This window comes from Acyrthosiphon pisum, chromosome A3, assembly GCF_005508785.2.
Source record: "Acyrthosiphon pisum isolate AL4f chromosome A3, pea_aphid_22Mar2018_4r6ur, whole genome shotgun sequence".
Classification (NCBI taxonomy): domain Eukaryota; kingdom Metazoa; phylum Arthropoda; class Insecta; order Hemiptera; family Aphididae; genus Acyrthosiphon; species Acyrthosiphon pisum.
In genome coordinates, this window is record NC_042496.1 from 21,824,334 (window position 1) to 21,846,607 (window position 22,274).

The 22,274-nt window shown below is 33.3% G+C and overlaps 1 protein-coding gene across 1 annotated transcript; it reads left to right on the plus strand.

Moving 5' to 3' along the window:
* The first annotated feature begins 8,987 nt into the window (after nucleotides 1–8,987).
* Nucleotides 8,988–17,887, plus strand: LOC115034459 (alpha-N-acetylgalactosaminidase-like). Its single transcript, XM_029491515.1, has 3 exons — nucleotides 8,988–9,523; nucleotides 12,302–12,470; nucleotides 17,635–17,887. The coding sequence occupies exons 2-3, from the start codon at nucleotides 12,307–12,309 to the stop codon at nucleotides 17,870–17,872; spliced, it is 402 nt and encodes a 133-aa protein (XP_029347375.1). The 5' UTR covers nucleotides 8,988–9,523; nucleotides 12,302–12,306; the 3' UTR covers nucleotides 17,873–17,887.
* Nucleotides 17,888–22,274: the final 4,387 nt, after the last annotated feature.

Here is a 22,274-nt window from a genome sequence, read left to right on the forward strand (position 1 = left end):
GATATTTATTTATATTTCGTAAAATTACAAAAAAAAAAGCGACTAAATCAAAAACTATTACACTTGGATCACCGCAAGTGTCAAGTACAATTCTGTTGTTTTGTACATATGTCAAACATTTTCCCTTCATTTTAAAACGATGAGCTTTAATATACATAATATTAATGTAGATACCTATAATACTCAACTGGGTACTCATTATTTTTAGCGTTTTGTAACTTTGGTATAATTATTGGTGCATTTAATATTCTAGTTTATGTGAAAAATGTATCTACCGTGGGTATTGATGTTCTGTTGATCTTGACAGTACTTATACCTATTATACAACCGGTAAACATTACAATCATACTTTTACAAAAAAGAAATACAAATCGGTATTGAAGATTAGTAAAGTTGCTTTATCGCGGACGATTTTATTCAATCGCGTGTTCACGGGCGTCGGACACTATTATTTGTTATAATATACGATGCAACTTCCGACATCGTTGCTGTCGGCGGGTACCTATTGTTATATAATTTGTTGTTTTGTTTTTTAAGTAATATTTTTTTGGGGGGATGATTCGATCATAATAACACACGTGGATATAATATGGATAATATGTAGGTATCAAAATATAGGCAATAGGCAGTGATAACATAATAATTATGAAATGCCACATTTTACTACCATGAGTACAGGTTTCGATGTTAACCTGCAATTTACATAACCAAAAAACAAAGTATAGACAATAAAGGTATAATTATATAAAAATGAAAAAAACTTGTCCACTATAGTGTTGTTTTCATAATTGAATAAAACGTGGCCACGAATACCTAGATTACGTACCATAATGATTCGTTAAATCAGACGACGATATTATAATATGATTACATTATTGTCATTATGATTTTGGCACACGTTATCCGAATTTTTTTGTGTTCTATAGAGTGTTTTGAGAATACTCCATTATGAAATAAGAAAAAAAATTGTCAATATTTGATAATACACAAACATGTATGATTTATTTATTTGATTACACAAACTGTGACGCGATGCAAACATCGTGTTTACCATTTACCAATAGTACAGTGACCTAATTTCATAAATGTGTTATTAGTGCATTACCTACATTATATTATTATTATGAAAAGTTGAATTTCCCTTTTTAATAAACTATATAGATTACGTAATATTTTAATAAATATTAAAATATCGGTATCGATATAATAGTTATATTCAGCTAATCAGTATAGTTGTTAACCATTTTTGTGAATTATAATTACTTTAATTTGGGTAAGTAGTTTGTACGGTTAAACTTAATTATGTTTTTAAAGGTTAACATAATTTCTTGGCTGACAACGATCATTGTCTAATTTTCTATATAATATAATGAGTAGAATAATTATTATAATAATGCTCGGTCAAAAAAATAAAATTTTTTCTAATTCAAAAAATAACAAAAAGTAGGTACAAGCACACGATATTTTATTTATTGTTATCATATTATATACTTCCTGACAAGAAAACTCTCAGGTTCACGGAAGGAAACCAAAGTCAGTTCACAAGACAGCGTTGGAGACAAATTCAAGGATTATTAATTATAGTGTTCTATGCAAAATTATGATCAAGGTCACCGCCAAGCTACCATTCTAATAATACAATTTACATTATACCGATATATTATATTCTATTAAATAATAGATAACATCCTGCAGCAGTAAACACGGTTAGTTGCACTTTGCTCGTTTTCCCGTTAAAAAAACGTCTGTAGGTACATGCCTATTATTATATACTGCTATAATGCACTGTATAATCATTGGGCATAATTTTTTCCGCCAATTTTGATTCAGCGTCGGCGGCGCGTATTGTCTATAATGTATCATAACAAACTCCGCGGCCCCAAATACACATCACCATGGTTGTGATTCTTTTCCCAGTGAATAACAATTCCAAATTTGTCCGTACCATAACCGGTCAGAAGGAAGGCAGCGAAAAAACGACAATTTTATTCAGGTCGTGGCGACTAAAGTGAAAGTGGTCTTAAAACCGTCCCACGAGTCTGTTTAATAATATAATGACGTAAAATATATAACACAAATACTAACGCAAAGATGTAAATTAATTTTTTTCACTTATTATAATTTGTTTCTATCGTCTATGAAATAAAGACACACACACAGATAAATAATATTATATTAGCGGAGGTGGTCGGTATTAATAATTTCTCTATTCAACTAAAAAACGCGACTTTATTTTCCATACTATTATATGAACGCTGCGGTGTAATGATACTAATATATTATATTCGCTTACATCAGTGTATTATATTAATATACATTATTTTTTTATAAATCATAATTATTTGATTTTCGAATAATTTTACTGCATTTTAAATATATTTTTTTTTTGGCTGGACTAAATAAACCATATTGGATAATTGCCAAAATCCACAACGTCTTTTCATTACCTATAGCCTTTTTGTTGCCGAACACTTGATATTCGAGGCTAAAGTAGTGAACGTGTATTATATTATGATGGCACGTTTAACGATATTATATTATACATTAAGACAAACCAGTTTTTACTTTTTCGAACTCAGCTGGTTACGCATATTATATTCAATATTGTCCCATGTTATACATATATATATCTCATAATATACACAATATACATAATAATTATTACTGCAGAATACAAAACAGAATATTTATATTATAATCTCTGACATTTTTTTCAGCAAATTTGAGATTACCGCAGTCACAAAATGTAAATTCAACGCCGTACAATAAAATATTTTATTGGTAATCACGATTTTTTTTAAACTTGTATAAATCATATATATATTTTCTCATACACCAATAATACAAGCTTGGACCTTGAATATGAATTTTTTTTTTTTAAATGTCATATATTAAGTAATGTGATCCATAATAATAATATTTGTAAGTGACTTCAATTTTACAGCATAATGGACTATGTTATTTTACGTTGCACGGGTGAATGTCAGGTATTCGATTAATTTTTATCGTCACTGAACCTGCTTCGTGGATTGAAAATTGCAATATTGAATGTTTTTTTTCTCGTTTATTAATAATCTTATAAGTATAGTAAGTCAATAATCATCTGTGTTGAAATAAATTCAATCATCTTTCATGTTCCTGTCATAATGTATAGAACATTATTGACGTGATAGTCATTATGTTATTATTTTTTTAATGGCTGCTTCTGTTCATCAACTGTCAGTGGATCAGATAAACATGAATGATACATGAGGTCAGTCTTTTATTTATATTCAAAATTAAAGGCTATTAATTATGTTCGATATTAATTTTGTGTGTAGACTTAAAAATCAATAAACAACCTTATATCTACATACCTATAATTTATAAAATAATAATATTACCAATATATTCACGATTCATCGTCATACACATCTGTACGATTGACTATATATGTAATCAAAATCAATTTACGCGTACCTACTACGAGAAAATGTTTCATTTAAAATATTTAATTAAATACCTATAGTTACTTTCGTGCGGGTAAACTATTCGTATTTTTTAAGTTCGCGTAATAATGCGAAGTAAATATTATAAATCACAAAACTCGTTTAAATCGTTGTATAATACGTGTAATATATAACTATAACATATCGCGTCGTGTACCTAAACGTAAACGAAAGGAGTTTCGTAGATGAGTGAAATTAAATCAAAGTCAGGCGAATTCACCTATATCGTAGGTAGTTAGGTATATTACCGATTGAACAGCTGACTTTAAGTGTGCAATTATAGTGTCTGTATAGGAAAAAAAAATCCGATCCGTTTGCACATTGAATAACAGCTGAGTCGGGCAATAAAATTGCATAACACTGCAGTAATGGACAAGGAAGCTTTTATGTCGTCGCGGACGTTGCACGAACATGATATAGGAATCTATTTTGTCTGTGTCGAGTTGGAGTAAGTCTGCGGTAAGCTCATAAGTCTCTATTCGCGGAGGGGTTTTTACTTTTTTGCATAGCACCTCGCGGGATATTTTCGATTTGAGTTCTATAGAGAGCAGACTAATAGTGAAACTAAAAATGTGCACAATGACCGAAGTGACTTTAACGCCTATGATTTACTATTGTATAAGCGTGCAGTAGAATATTGTGCATTTTTCACAATGCTCAGAGAATAGTCTACTTACGTTGTCAGATTATATTAGTCGCGTATAGTGCTGTAGGTAGCTATAATGCGGTATAATGTTGGTAAAAAAAATGTCAACAACTTGCGGATTGATATGAGATCGAATGAAGGATTTACCTATACTTGAAACGTTATAGGTAAATAATTTTCAAGTGTTTTTCAACGCAATGGCTGAAAATAAAATATGTAAATATTATTTCAAACGAATGCGGCATGCGCCTGTTGTACCCGTGGCCTCTATATGACGCTCTCGTATATTAAGCTCGGATGCCTACAGGAACATTCTCATTTGGCATTAAATATTCGCTTGTCGGGTTTCACGACAACCGCGGCCGACGGGTTGTTGTGTGCCCGTCGGTCGAAAGTATGATAATGATTATTTATTATTAATAATTTCAAGCGATACGTATATGTCTACCGTATACGGTTATTATTCTCTTTGCCATGCGTCCCGCGATGTATAATAATATATTATGTACGAAAGTACGCGTATATAATATATAACACTTGGTTGATTCTTATTATTACGCGTTCTCTCCACGGTCGGGAGACCTTATACACATTTGATATTATATATTATATGTAACATAATACGATCGTCAATATTATGATAATAGCCGACGACGACGAATGGCGACGAACAATACTCGCGGGTAGGTAGGTACTGCCTTACAAACAGCCGCCGGATTCGTATAATATATCCATTATAATGTATACTCTATTATTGTTATTATTGTCTAACACGCGGGTTTTATTTTTTTCTCGTTCACGTGCGATTCGTCATGATTCACGATCATAGACGCGACGATATGTTATTAATACTATTATTATTATTATTTTTATGCTACAGAGCGTTATTGAAACACGCGAATGATACCAATCTAGTTTGAAAACGAATCGGATAAAAAAAGAGAATGTGCAATGATTTAACGACGACGATGACCACCGGTGGCGGGTGGAAGCGGCGATAGAGCACGCCGATTTTTTTTTTCTCGTCTTCTTCACACGCCGCTCGCGTTTATGTTAATTCGACGAGTTTTCGAGTCAGATGATGCGAGGGATTCCAAGGTCGCGACGGAGACGCGGGCCGATGTACCGATGATCAATATTACGTATGCTTATTTTAGTGTGTTATTATTATTTATTTTGTGTAGTAGGTATTTTGTGCACACGTCATTTAAACAGGTACCTAATTACATTATCATCATTCAAATATAATATTTAATTCGAAAACACACCGGCGCGCTAGTCAAATAATAATCGTTCTGGGTATAATAAAAAAAACCAAGAGACTGTCTAGTTGTTATTTGTAATAATATGTAACATATTATAATAATATACACATTATGGGAGACAAATGGCCCCCGAGTCGGGTATACGCCGCAGCTGGTCGTGTTATGTAGCTATATACTTTATATTTTGTTTACGGTCGTCGGTGACTATATATTATAATAGCGTATGCTATTTCGTATTTAATATACCTAATATCATTGTGGTCATTAACATAGTCCCACGCCGCGACAATTATAGTAATATATTGTTCCGGACCGTTTTCGTCGTTTTACCTTTTTTTTTGTTTTGCGAAATCCAACAAGACGGTTTTCGAGTGGCACCACCTCCGAAAGACGGTTGTATTTTTTTTCTAGCGATTTGCTTATAAATTTTTACAATTTATATCATCACCGACGCTAACACCCAATACAATCAATTAGGTAGATGAGGGTGGTTGTGTCAGAGGTTGATCTCCTTCTCCTTCTCCGTGCAACGTTTCTAATGATTTTGCTCATCATACGTAATATATAGAAAAATAGCTTTTCGTCTCCAATAATGATGATTTTTTTTTATTCTCATCTGGGTCATTTAAAAAAGGTACTGCACGTTTGTTCCATATTATATTGAATGGGTAGTAGATATTATTGTCGTATTTTAATTATTCCACAAAGAGGTCACTTTCCTAATTTTTGAAAAAAATTTTAAGACTGCAAAAAATGCAAGTAGGCACTTGTTTCTAACAAACCTTATTATATATATTCTACTAAAATATTAATACAACTCTCGTTTAATCGTTATTCCTTTAGCCCCGTTGTTCAACTTTAAATTTCGCTGATGGCCTTCTAGAGATTGAATTTGCTAGGTACTTACACAATTGTAATTGCACCTGCACTGTGGTAGTGCTTCGAAACCCTGAATGGATTGTAAATTATTGTTCTCGCACTATCCCGGTGCCCCATTATAAAGAGCTAATCAACTCTAAAGAGGGTCGTGATTGCACAACTCCTGTTTGCATAATATTCATGTACAGTATATTATATAGAAACTATACATATATCAGTGGTTGGAAGAAACGCGTTCCAACGATTTCGTACAATTTTCAACTTTTTTAAAGGATCTTTTCAAGCACTGATATATATCATACCCTACACATGTATGGCTGTAAAGTCTGATATACTGTCGGAAGAAACGAAACTTATCCATCTAGCAATATTATCGCGGATACCTATTCGTTTCTCATTTTACTTGCTATAATTCAGTGATCGCAATATATTTATGCATACAGAATATTATTATATAGTTAATTCAATATTATAATATCGTATATCGACGCAGTCCACGAACACATACTGGGTTAGGTCAAGACGTCAAGTGATATAGGTACACCGTAAACCGAATACAAAAAGTTTTTTTTTTTCGCAAACTTATAATATACATAATATAAGTATTACATATTATTATGTATTATATTGTGTTTCGCGACGAAACGCTGGTATTATCGTGTAAGATTTTAACGATAAACCGCATTTATCGTGTCTATATTGATTATTTTAACATGGTAATTTGTATTTACCTACTAATGTAAGTACTCTTGTATACTATTGTAAATATTATTCCACGATCGTGTGGATTTAAGCATTGATATAATGCATTTACCCGGAAATTATAACTCGGTATGTAAATACGATAACTTGGAAATTGGAATTATTGAAAAACCTCGCTGCAATACTAAGAGTAATTTAATTTAAAGTTTATTGTGTAAACAAATTACGCATAGGTACCTACATACAATTTGAGTTGACGTAGGCTGGTACATGCACTCACATAATATATGTAAATTATAATATATCTTATATTGCATCGAGAACAAAGTGATGCAATTACTTGACGTCCCTTTATACTTGAGCAGTGAGCACTCAAGTCGATCGGTATATTTTAACGAGATTGTAACGGAGACACAAAAAATTACGCGTCTTCTTTAGTCTTTGATGGGAAGAATACTGTGTATAAAGCGCGGTATTATAATTGCAGTATCGTTAAGTATATTTTATATTTCAAACAGGGCCTATGAAATATATCGATATCAATATTCTATTATTAATAACTACAACGTAATATACTGTATCGGTTATAAATTATAGTGAACAATTTTACTTTTAATTGTGATGCATACAACGCCACGGCATACATAACGCGAAACTTTCTAACTTTTAATTATGTAGCATTCATATTTTTAACTTGAGCCATTAAAAAGTTATGTCATATTAATTCGTATGTTACTGTTCGCCTAGTGTCTTCGATGATTTGTGAAAATCATATCTTATGATGTTTATAATTCTATATATATTTAATGGAGAAAAAAATTTCCTGTCGTACGATTAGCAGCAATCGTAGTTATGTATGCTATGAAAAATTAAAATCTAAACGATGAAATTAGCATATTTTTCGTAACATAACGGTATAATTTTTGCGTCAGTAATATAATTTCCAAAGCATGCGCATTGTCAAATAACATAAAAAGAAAAAAAAATGGCGAAGTTTGTCATTTTCGTTTTTTGCATTATTCACACTCGTATTATAACAACCGCACGTAGGTATAATAATAATTAGAGGCAGTTTTTAAAGAAGCCATACGTTTTAAATGTATACGTACAAGGCACTTGCGATCGGTTTGGGCTGGCTGTGTAGGTAGACTACGTGTAGAGCAATAACAGGCGAAGAACACACACACGATGCTCACACACACTGCACCATTAACGATGGGATGATATTGTATTTTATCAAATGAATACAAGTATAACACACGATCTCTCGTGGTCGCTTCGGGGTAGGCGAAACGAAACGATTGTTTTCCGGCTAATGACAACTTATACGGTTAAACTCATAGTGAATATATATATATTATATGTATTATATATCTATACAAGAGCAATGAGTAATTTACGCGCATTAATAAAAAATAAATAAAAAAAACGTATAATCATAGCAATTTAAAATTTAAAATCCAAGGATATACGTCTGCAGTGTTCGCGAGAAAGGCATAAAATATAATATACATTATATACACATATAGATTGAGTACCCTTGCGCAAAACATATGTACATACGGTGCGTTACACGCCAATATCGAGTACCTACAATACAACCTACCTACCTATAATATTCGTGTACAATATGTATATATATTGTTATGCACACGTACACCAGAGATTAAGTTATTACTCATTATAGTTCGTCGGGATGGGAATGCATTTTTTTTTCGACACATTAAAATATCCTCTTCTCGAGCGTATTATAAAAATGGAAAACCGGTCGTCGTCGGTGAACGGCGTTGGTGCTTATACCTAATAAAAAAAAAAAAAAAACCCGAGTGTTGGTGGATGCGAAAAAAAAAATTGTGGGATCGTCCAAGGACTTTGGTTTTTAGGAATTTTCGCCCAGAAAACTCATCTCCGCCGCATGATGCGGTGGCGGCCGAGGCGGTTCGTCTCCCCGCCGCGCCGCCGAGCGGGTCCTCGAACCAGTCCGGCGAACGCGCGCGCGCCACAGTCGCCGCCGCACGCATCACACCAGCTCGTTGCAAACCGACACGACAGTCGTCGCGAAAGCACACACGCCGTCAGACGTCTCTCATCGTAATAATACAATTTAATAAAAAAAAAAAACTGTAACACAATAGGATAAAAATTGTACGCGATCGCGTGAAGTCCGACGGAGACATAATAATTGTACCATCGCTTCGTATACCACCGCGATAGGAGGAGGAATATCATCATCGCGACATACCGAGTGGACACTGAAGACGACGACGACGACGACGAAGAGGCCGGAAGACCATGTGCGTGAACACAGTCGAATTACTGCAGTGATCGATGTTATAAACAATATTTAACGCTCTCGATATATGCGGAACCCGGAGTATCGGACCACCGAAGACATTCCAAAACTTTTCAACCGGCTGACATGAGCGGTTGAACTCGGACACTATACCCACTCACGAACGCGCACACGTCCGGCGCGAATAGAACTGCACGTCTGCAAGAGGAGCGCAGCGATTAGCCGACTTCTCCGCACGAACTCGCGACAGGTAAAAATCGTACCTTTGTATAAATTAATAGGCGTGTACATTTTTATGTTTACACCACCCCCCCGCAAGTCAACGTCTTACACGACAGTAAAGTTCTGATACAAAAAGTCATATTAAATGGTATTGATGTAATGTTTTCGCTGTATAGATTGATTTCCTAACCCTTTCATTCCACGCATGACGTCTCTTTCGACATTGTTGTTCATGACAACCCTGCTGCACCCTGCCGACTTGAATCGCGATCTATATCTATTAAGATACTTTAAGAACAACGGCATCGAGTGAGGTATTATCTGATTTCCACCTCACGTCCGCTCATGTCATTATCACTATACCTCCCATTTCAATATAGTACAATCATTTATCGTATTTGTATATTTACGATATTGTGTAGTATCTATAGATCGTTGTTGTTAATATGTAACATTCAACTGCAATAAAGTTAACTACTTAACTAATAAATATTTAATAGTAAACTATTACGTTAGCCGGTACATAAATACGTATATTATATTATGTGGGGTTACTGCCTATAATAAATACGGGAAAACTACCGATTTGTTCGAAATATTTAAATGCTCTGTCGAAAAACCCGTCTACCGGAAAATAATACAATTTTATAGTATCCCATGGGTCTCTCGCCCTTAGACTTTTTCCGCTTCCGAACTACAAACATTTAACCCCCTTTCCTCTGCCAATTCAATATTACTTAACATTATGTGTTGAAAAAAACTGTTGATTTTTTTACTTTTATGCTTTCAATTAACTAAACAAAACACACAAATTAGTTTTATCACATTTACTGTTGGGTTAAAGTATGAAATTTTCCGGGCCAGTTAGGATTATAGCCACTCATTTAAAATTGCCGCTACTGGATCAGAGGATTGTTGGCCATTTAAATTCTTGGCTGATACCTACGTATTTTAGTTCGTTTTCGTGGATCGAGTACGACTACACTATTTTAGAAAAAAAAAACCATCCTTTGTAAATGAATTACCTAGTTTTAGAATATTAACGCTCGCATCGTTCGAGTCGTTGCATTCTATATACATATAATTTATACAATGCGAGCACCGCATGGTATAACTAATACGCTTTGATGTGTGTGAAAATGACCGAAATTCAAATGAAAATGTACGCGTTATACCGGGTAATATTATTATACTTGGCGTTTGTCTGAGCCCAATTTAGAAACAGAGAAAGTTTCAGGTCCAGAAAGTTTCACTCTTAGGAACTTTGTCAAGCGTTGAAAATAAGACATTCGATACATTAATTCCGTCCGTGCCGCCGGGGACACGAGTTTTATTTATATTAGCTTCGTGCAGGTGTATCGTTTGTATTATTATCGTTGATTTTCAAAAAAAAAAAAAAAAAAAACCGTAATCGATGACCGCGATTTAACGAAAACGTTTGCATTACACGACGGTTTTTTGAAAAGATTTTTACATTATTTCCTTAGCCATGTTATTATAATGGGATCCAGGAAATATTCAGTGAAAAACGTGTCAGCTGCGACTGCATAAACGTCATCACCTGTCACCATGGGAAAAATGATTTTCACGTTAGTTCAACTTTTCTGAAAACCACGTCTAATCGTCGTCGTTATTTCGAAGGATATCCACGCACCGGATGCAGCTCAATAGCTAGTCGATTAGGTTTTAGAACAATAAGAAACGGTTTTTTTACGAAAACTGTGGCTTACAGCAGGTTTGTTTACCCATATAATAACAAAGCGTAGGTACTAACATTTTACCAAAATTAAAATATCCCATACCATTAGCTTATACCTATACGTATTTGTAACACATAACTCCGAGGAATAAAATGTACCTTTGAAATTGCTAACTTTCAGAGTAGGTATATGATATTATGATGCTCTATAACCACATGTCCTAATATCCATTGAGTATACATTTAAGTCCTAACATCAGGTTTCGTATGTATATTTCAAAGTTATTTATAAAATATCAGCTTGAGATAATTTTAAATTTTTTTCAAACCATTGACTGATGATCAATTCGTAACCTTCAAATGTAATATAACCGGTTGAATGTGGTCGATTGGTTCAGTGAACATATATTACTTAATTAGTATTTATTTTATTACATAAATTAAAATATGAACATCGTCTATTATTATTATTATTATTATTTTTATTTATTAACTTATTTTTACAATTATTTTGAACTTTTTACGTAATATTAAATATTATTATAATGCAATTCTATAATTTATTCCTATACTGTTTACCTATATTGAATATTTTATAAGTATACTTGTGAACGTTTTCATAATATTTTAAAAGTACCAAGAGCTTAAAACATTAGTAATAATTACTAATACATTTTAATATTTATTAGTTATTAGTTAAATAATATAACAGCTAGTAATTTAGAAATTATGAACATCTACTAAAAATGTACTGTCGTCGAGTGATTGAGTAGCATATATAATAAGTGTATTGATAGTATAGTGTATTATAACGATACTTTTGTTTAAAATTTAAATACGCATTTCCCAAGAAAGATAATTGATTTATTATGATGTAACATTGTAATAATAATAATAATAATAATAATAATATACATAACGTAGTTAGCCAGTATAATATAATTATAATATTATAAAGTTAAATTATAAAGATAGTAGGAATTGTTCAAAAGTAACTTTAAACTATTAAAAATATTGTCCTTATTTGATGCAAAAACATTAAGTGCACAACTTTTAATATGCAAAAAACCATGTAATTAATTGTACATCATTTTGCTGTATTCGCAGATAAAATGGCAGCTTTTCAATGGATAACAGCCTTAACGGTGTTCCAACTGCTGACAAGCAGTTTTTGTCTGGAAAACGGTTTAGCCAGGACACCACCGATGGGATGGTTGGCGTGGGAGAGATTTAGATGTAACACTGATTGCAAAAACGATCCTGACAACTGTATAAGGTAATAATAATAATAATTATTCCATAATAATATTAATAAATAAAAACTACATATTATACCTATTATTTCGATTATATAAGACACAAATAAGTTTGCGGTTTGTCTGCAGATCAAATCTTACTCTAAACACTTGAGTCGATTAGGTACTCATTTATTATAATAACCGATTATGTTTATTTTTTCTGGTCATTAGGATCCATTGGCGTCACTAGAGTCAACATTTTAGTGTAGCAAAAAAAAAAAAAATGACCAACAATAAATTTTAATTTTTCAATTGTGAAAAAAATGTATATTTTTTTTTTTTTTTACATAAATATATTTTAGTATTTATATTTATAATTTGAACTGAACTTAGTATGATAATATAATATAGTATTTATACATTTTAACAATCAAAAATTGTTTTGACGATGATATTTTTACTTCATGCTGTAGGTTACGACTTACAACTATTATAAAAATGAATCATTTTCTTGAATAATAAATATTGAATATTACAATTCTAAAGTACCCCTCGACACCACTTGGTGACTCCTAAGGGATCGACTATATTCTATAGGTAATATTTTAAATAAACTATTTAAACACTCGATTTCTATCAGGAAATAGATTTGCATTAGTTACTCAAATAGAGTTTAATATTATTCCAAGAATTATTAAAATTATTTTTCTAAATTGAATATTGTGTATTTATATTATATAATTTACTGTATATATAGTATAACTTAATACTTATACAAAATGTAATTTAATATCTCGCTATGCCGTGATCGAGGTAAATAGGCAATCTAATTATTGTTTTCAATGTAGCTGCGTGTTCAGTTATCGTTTATAATGATATGATTATATTGTTAGCTTTTTTTCCTAAAATTTCTTTTTTCCATTTTCGGGTTTGTCAACACGATAATTTTCGATACTTTCCAAACGGAAATTTCTCATCAGGAACCAATACCGCGTAGGTATTTTTTTATTGCGGTGATCCACGTCGACTGTAGTCGAGACAAACCACGAAATCAACGAAAGGTGACATATTTTATATAACACTATGCACGTCAAATGCCGACCACAAATTATTATAAGTCATTATGTATTATGCATTATGCACAGTTTTACGTAAACGATAATAGAGCGGCTCCCGTTGATGTATACCTAGTCCCGAGTCTATTGCAGACTGCAGAGAACACTTAGTATACAACAGCACAGCAAAATACTCCATGCGCAACCTCGTCAAATTGTAAACTAGTTAAAAATCAGACGCAACTAAAGTCAAGGGCAGTAGCATATTATATATGGCGTGTATTTTGTGCATTATTATGTAGTACCCGTACGGTAGTTATTATATCCGAGTGAGGATGAACCAAGTACAAGAGCACAACGTAATAATAACCGTGTAACAATGCGCCGGCGTTCATGACATCCGTCCTCGGAAATTCGACGAAAATTGCTAATTAATAATTACGGGTCGAAGATAATTGAAAATAATGAGTCAAAACCGCGTTTTTGGGTATCGCGATATTGTATCCTCGTCGTCCGCGTGGAGGCTAAACATTTTAGTGCGCTCGACAACGTCCCGAAACTATATAGACCAGCCCGCGTGCAGTTCGATTGTATTATAATACAGGCGTATTATCTAGACGTCTTATACACAACCCATCTACCTATATATGTAGGTAGATATATAATTGAGAATAAGAGATGTCGTTTATGGCTTTTCGTTTTTTTTTTTCTGCTGTAATAATAATTAGCCTAGATTTTGTCATCAGAACATTTTTTTTTCCCATCCACCGAATTTGTCAAGGTACGCAAATCGTCGTGTAACGATTATAGGTATATACTGATACGGAGGAAACAATCGCGATCTGCTAAATGTCATTCGGTTACGCAACGCACCGAGAGGCTGCGATATATATATATATATTATGTGTTATTATGTATAGGTACGATGTAAACACAGGGAATCGATTGTTCTGCCGTACGGTCTGGCCCAGAAAACTGCAGGTATTGCAGCCGTGAACCTATACCTACGATATATCCCTCCCGTAGCTTACCGATGCGGCGAAAATATCTATAATTATTTATAGGTATATCTCTGAGAGTTCGCTGTATATATATACGCGTAACAAATAATAATAACACATCGACCGGTTCGACGTCACGATTTCGAGTAGAAAAAAGAGATCACGACAAAAACGCGCGTGGGTTGGTATATATGTACCCATACTGTATATAGATTCATGTATATCGTAATATTGGACACGATAAGTATGTATATATATGTGTGTTATATGTGTGCGTTCTACAGTTCGCCCCCTTAAACCCACGACGTTTATATGGATATACGCACCATTTTACACAATTAATCGCGAGTCCTGCAGATAGTTGCCGCGTGGACGTGAGCAGAAAGCGATATATTATATTACTTGGGGCCGTTACTGCACGATATTACGTATGATTCGACTTAAAAATGAAAACAATTCAACGGCCTTTGATGAGTTTTGAAACGTACGATGAAATTATTTCAGTGACTATTATAATATAGAGCCGAGAAGGGGCCCACGGTATCCGGGGATGGTCACATTTTCAATGAGGTGGACGATTTCCGCCATGCGATCGGTCGTCGTTATGCCTCATAATGTTTCCACTTATTTTTAAGGGCATTTAATAAGGCGCACGTCTGCGTAATGGACTGCTGCAATAGTGGACGGATCGTGACGATTTTTTTTCATGCTACTGTACAATAAATCAAAAATCACGCCGTCCAGAGTCACTGTCTGCAGTTATTTAAAAGTCCTTAAACGCGTGTCATTTCCGATCGCGACTGCGAACCAACTGCGAAGTTCGGAACACAATAAACACGATGATAATATGTCACCTATATAGCCCTATTATACCCTCTTGTACATAGTATATAGCTGCCAATATCACGATACAGTCCGGGGGGGGGGGGGGACTCCTCTTCGATTTGGAATAGTTTTTTATAGATTTTTTTTTTCAATTGTATACGTTCAGGTTTTACGCGTATGTTCCGCCGTAATGATCATTTTGGACGAAAACCTCATCGATTGGAATTAGGCGAAAAAAAAATGCATATATAGATACAGTCCTGAGCACTGCAGTCACGATTCGGTACCACACGCCGCGGCCGGTTGAACTCTATTTTCCTGCGGAGCATTCGAAGAAAACAGAGTTTTCGTTGTTGTTTTTTTTTTTTGCTGACACGAAAAGGGCATCGAAAAAGAACGCACCGTGGCGGACTGCTATTATGTAGCACTTATAATCGCGTCGTAGGGCCGAACTCAGACCTTGAACCGAACCGGAGAAATATATAACGCACAGACGACAATAAGTGTTCGTATCCTTCTCTTATAAAATTATTACGATGATAATGACAACAACGACGGCTCTCGTGTGTCCTCCTTATCGATTATTGTTACAGTGACAGGAAAATGGTATATGAGATCACAATATTATCGAAATCGTTATGGCGTTTTTGTGGATTCTAGGTCGCACGCTAGATCAATTTTCTGTAATCGCATCCTACGGAAACGTCAGACACGCGGAGCAGTGGCATATAGTGACACTCGCACTCACGATTGCCACTTAATGCCAGCGCATCGACGACGAAGTTTATCAAAAAATAACGATATTGTTGAAATTATTTTTGATATTGTATTTTCGAATGCAGTTGCAGTAGTCATCCACTCGTATGATATCATAATGAAAAAAGTTTCTCCTCGTCGTCTTATTATTGTTCATTAAAATAATGTTTAAAAGTTAAATGCTACACAATTTATTTGTCCGAGTAGGAATGCACTGCAGTGTTTGTTTATCGTTATTTATATTATTATTATTATTATTATTATTATTAATCCGCACCAAAATTTGTTCTCTGCCACATATCCGAGACCGTCTATTAACTATTAATTTTACGAAATTGAATTTTGTTTTGCGGATACACTATAGCGTCGTAGGTTTAATAAATAATACGGCTAATTTCCACTCTGACGTTTTAAATTGATCCAATAATGGAATTCCTGCAGACTTGGCGAACAGAAAACGGTCATACGGAAGTAATTCGGAATAAACTACGAATAATCAATCCCGACCGCGCTTTATATAAATATATATAGGTATATAATATAATCTACGCGGCGTGCATTACCGTTTTAGGGAAACCGATTACCACTCCAGTGCAAAACTGGTGACGGATTATTAATTATATTATTTATTTATAGTACAATATAATCTCGTGGGACGAATTCGGTGCAAGTGACGCCATTAAACTCGATCAAGTCCCTCGGTCGGAACGTAAAGATCTATAGCGTATGATATATAAATGTAATATATTATATTGTATACCTAACCTAACCTATATACGACCTTACCCGCTGCGTACAGTATACGTTTGCTATTTTTTCGATCGATCGTTGAAACTTTAAACGTCACTTTGCTCAGCTCTGAAGTCAAATTATATTACGAGATTGCGAACTCGGGAAAAAATATGAATCAATTTCTTCGAGCCGCTGAGATCAAGGTGTTATTGTTTGTACATTGTATACGGCGCTCAAGTGTATACAATAGTAAGGTTGTCCGCGTAATTATATATGCAGGTAAATAGCGGAATTATTACGATAAACTTCATTGTCTACGCCATTATAATACATTATACTGTACGTATATTATAATATTACCTACGCGTTGTTGCCGATATAATTAATACTTGCCTGGAAAATAATCTTATCGAAGAATCTATAATATGTTGAAAAGTTAATTCGTTCGATAATTACTCGAAGGCAATTACACGCACAGAGTTCGTCGAGTTCGCGTACAGAATGTGTCTGAAAATCACGAAAACCTTGACGCAACTGCAGAAACGATGTACAATATTATAAAGTTTTCGAAAATTTCGAGCACACTCGCAGATTATGCTGTACCGAAAATAGTTTTTCACGAAAAAATATTTTGTGTGCTCACTGTACAGAAGCAGCAAGACGTACGAAAGACTTTGAAGTACAAAAAGTGTATTGCTTACTGTTGACGCGTGCTCGTATTGTTATGATATTATATTATTGTATTTTCGTAATATCGTTATTATAAATATAACAATAATGATTCGTATAGTCACGTGTTATAATAATACTGTCATTGTCTGTTTTGTGTTCAGCGAGAAACTCTTTAGGACCATGACGGACCTTGTGATATCCGAAGGGTACGCTGCTGCCGGTTACGAGTACATAAACGTGGACGACTGTTGGTTGGACTTTGCAAGGACGTACGATGGTAGACTACAGCCCGACGCCAAACGGTTCCCCAGAGGAATGGCCGACCTATCCGAATACGTGAGTACCTGTACCTATACATATATATTATACTCCGACTTAAATTCTATTAAATCGCGATAATTTACGGTTTGCGCGCAATAAAATATGTAATAAAGGTTTTTTCTATAATAATATGCACGCCTACAGATCAAGATTACGAGAGTGTACGTCCTATAAAAAAGTATAAATATTAAATTAATATTATAATATAAACATTATAAATCATTAACAACATCTAAAGTTCAATAGCTCACCGCATTCATTATTTTTTACAGACTATAATCATTACGACTGTACTGTATGAGTACTGCTGTAGTGCTATTAAAAATTGTACGCGAGTCATACTGTAGATATAAATAAATCGTTTTGTGTAAAAATTTGAGATTTAATATTAAAACGTCATATAACCTGCTGCAAGTGTAGAATGGCATAACATTAATATATTTTGTCATCTTATTCGGTTAAAAATTGAAACGATCAAATTTAACGGTTTCAGTAAAACATAGTGCGTCTGTACAGCGATGTTATTTAGGATTTAGGTTACGATAATGATATTATTATTATGCAGCTGGTTAATGTTTTTTGAAATCTTCAAATATCGCACTCTGCACAACGTGAATACTTCTGAGTGGTCCGACGATTATTTTAATAACTAATAAGTACCTAATAAGTACAAGTATGTTACATTCTTATTCTTATTAATTATGATTCTTTTAATGGCTCGATCGCTTTTCTTAATTATACCACTTTAATAAAAAACGTGTTTAACGGTTCACGAGTAGAAACAAATTATTCTGCGGGTGTTTTTAATATTATTATCTAATTTATGAATTATGTGTATACATTAACATTATTATAGAATATTGTCTTGCATAATATCTGGAACGTTAACGCACGAATAGAACGATCCAGAGAAGAAAAAAAATTCCATTAAATTTATTGTGTTTCTCAATTTCCACGTTGAATTATTAATAATATAACACCGATTTAGCTCACGTTCGCCCTTATTATCAGTGAATTGAGTTTTGTGTGTATATTATTTTTGTATATTATAATGATATGTATAAGTTACTCAAGACGATGCTGTTCTATCTAGTGCAGAAATTACCAACCATGATGTGTATATATACGAATATAATATATAGGTGATTTGAAAACCAAATTACGCAGCTCGAACACATTGTATAAATATATATAAATAGGTATATAATATTATACGTGTTATAAAACAATGGGGAATGTCAATTTTCAACCGAAAAAATAATGAAAAATTATTAACAATAAGAAACAAACAAAAAATGATTTTAACCAGGGCGTGACAATGATGCGACTAATTTGGAGAAAAAAAAAACTGTTACGACGACAGGACGCGTGTGATGTGCGTTGGCAAGGTACATCTTATTCGAAATATTTATGCAATCTTTTTAACGATTAATGCCAACAATTTGTGTCAGTCTTGTACTATATTATACACTAAACAATACACGTAATAATATAATCTCAGGCATTATAGTTATCTGTATAATATAATATTATATTGTACATTAGGTAGAGTAATAGTGACGCCTAAACGACACACGTAAATCGATCGTTTAGCCGACGAACTTCGAGGCACGCATGTCGTATATTAATTATTGCCCAAATTTCGCAGTAATTATTGAATATATTGTGCAAACTAAAAAACTGCAGTAATCACAATTTTTCGTTCATATAACACCGTAGTCGTCACAGTAATCTTTTTTACGCGCCGTGTTGCTCAACGACCATTATATTAATCATAATACTTAATAGTAATAACAATAGCAATAACAATAATAATAGTAATAGTAACGACTGCAGGTGCAGCTGCGTTAACAGTGCTGAACCACATTCACGTCACGAGCACGACGGGTATTGGAGGTAACATTTAAGTGATATAAAATATGGACACGGCCACACAATATGTAGGTATAAATGTATAATATCATACGATAAATAAATTATGTTTGGGTATGCCACTTATGACTTATATAATAACACTGTGCGGCGGACGGGCTGCGGCCATTTGCCCATATAAATATGTAATATTATAGCGAGAATTGTAGGCAATGTTTGTTAAAAAAAAAAAACAGACATTTATTCTGAAACGTGCGTTATTTATAATTTCAAACAAATATGATATAGTCGGCACGAGACCGCTATAGACTCGCACACTATAATGTGCTGTCTTGTTCCGTTCTTAGATATTAATATTATAATTTTGTTTGATATATTATCTGTGTTCGACGACGTCTCGTGGCGCCCTGACTGACGGGCAACGATGATCGCCGAACGTATATATTGATTAGCCGATTAGTTCATGAAAATTTTTTAAAATTACCTACAGGCTTCATGAAATTTCATAATTTCGTATCAGCATGTACTTTCGTCACTGCACATAATCTTTATTTTTTTCCAATCACAAAATATTCCGATATCACACGATTCGTAATAATAATATTATGTGCAACACGCGAACGTCGTTGAACGCTTGTATCCGAATATTGCAGTATTAATCAGTATTAAATTAATAATGGTCTCCTGCACAGTACAAAATATTATAATTTATAAGGCATTACATTCGTGGCAGAAAAACGGATTGCGCGTGCTTATTATCTTTCTTTCTCAACTATGTTATTATAGTATTATATACGTATTACACTAATAATTGATGAATATAATGATCGTGAACTTTCTGTAATCGATTTCGTTGCACGCGTGTAATGTAACATACCTAATAATTTACACGACGTCTCGTACTGGAGTCGGGACAGGTGGTTCGTCTCAGCTGCATCTGCCGAAAACTCTATATAATATTGTCACCGAATAATAATAATTGAGCGAATAAAATATTTAAAAATCTACACAACTTTTTAATCACCTTTCAAAATACCGACTCGCAAAACCCAAACCCCCTCTCTCTCTCTATATATATATATATCTTATTGCTTTAAGACTATAACTTTTAAAACGCTTTTAGCCTTGAACCCCTTAACATTTGACAAGCTCAACATGCAGTTGCTTCACATTTAAACCTAACCTATCTGGCTAATTATAATCTACTATAGTATAGTAATTATCTCATCGACTTTCAACTTTTGTATTTACATGACAATCAAATCAGGGACGGATCCAGGGGGGCCTAGGGGCCAAGGTCCTCCCCCAGACATATTTTTTTATAAATATTTATATTATATATTAAATAACAAATAAACAAAATCTAAACTTATTTTCACATTGTCGCTTTTTATATTAAATAATCAATAATTTATCTGCTATTATGACACAATTATAAATTAAGAATCAAGTATAATATTTTATTATAATAATTGTATTTGTGTTGTAAAAAAATTGTTGCCCCCTTCCCCCCCCCCCCAGATCTTTGCACTGGATCCGTGCCTGATTTAAATATTATCATGAGACATCGCATGTTATTCCTTAGTATATATTATAATAACAGAATCCGTGTATATATTATAATATCTAATTTAATTGTCTCGACGCTCGTCATGCCGTTGTGTAGGTTTATCTCGTGCGTTGTTTATAAATTTATAATTAATGCGCAATAGTGATAAAAATATTAATAATCATTAGTAAATATTATATTTTGTACAGAGACTGTTATGAAAACACGAACTCGTTAAAATCAACTTGCATTCTTATGATAATTATACAGAACACAGTTAGTAGATAAAGACAATTTAACACTTAAATTATTTCATCAGGTCATCTGGGTCAATGGGTGTACATAAATATAGGTACATAATGCGTCTTAAACTCTTAACAATGGTTATCCGTTAAAAAAAAAAACCAAAACAAATAATCATCGTAACCCAGTTTGGAAAGCGTCTAAGTGTTTACTAGGTAGGTATATTATAATATACTAATAATAATTATTTAATATGAGATCAATCGTTACATAGTATCATTATGATAGTTATTTTAATTTTAATAAGATTTATTCAATATATGTATACGTTTATATAATGATGAATAATTGACGTGATTCGCAGATAAATTACGATTTCAAAATCACTAATGACTAAATCTACGATGCCCGATAACTAACCAACTAGGTAGATTATAATATACCCAAGTGGCCAAGTGAACCTTAACGTAATTTCTAAAGACTTAAACCTCTTTATTTTCTAAACTAATTCTCCATAATAATATACGTTCTATCTTTCATCGAAATCTAGACTATTATAATAAACGACGATGTCCATAATAAAAATAACAATATTTTATAACCGTGAAAGTGTTTGTTACACTAAATATAAAAAAATACAAATAACACAACTCATCTCATTTGCCACTGCGCTCCACGCAATAGTAAAATATATTATTATGGTATTCATCCGGAGTTTCCATACTCGTGTCTTACACATAATCTATTATTTATTCTATTTAATGGGTTTTAGGCGCTGTATAATTTGGATGATTACACTAGGTACTCGATTCCAGC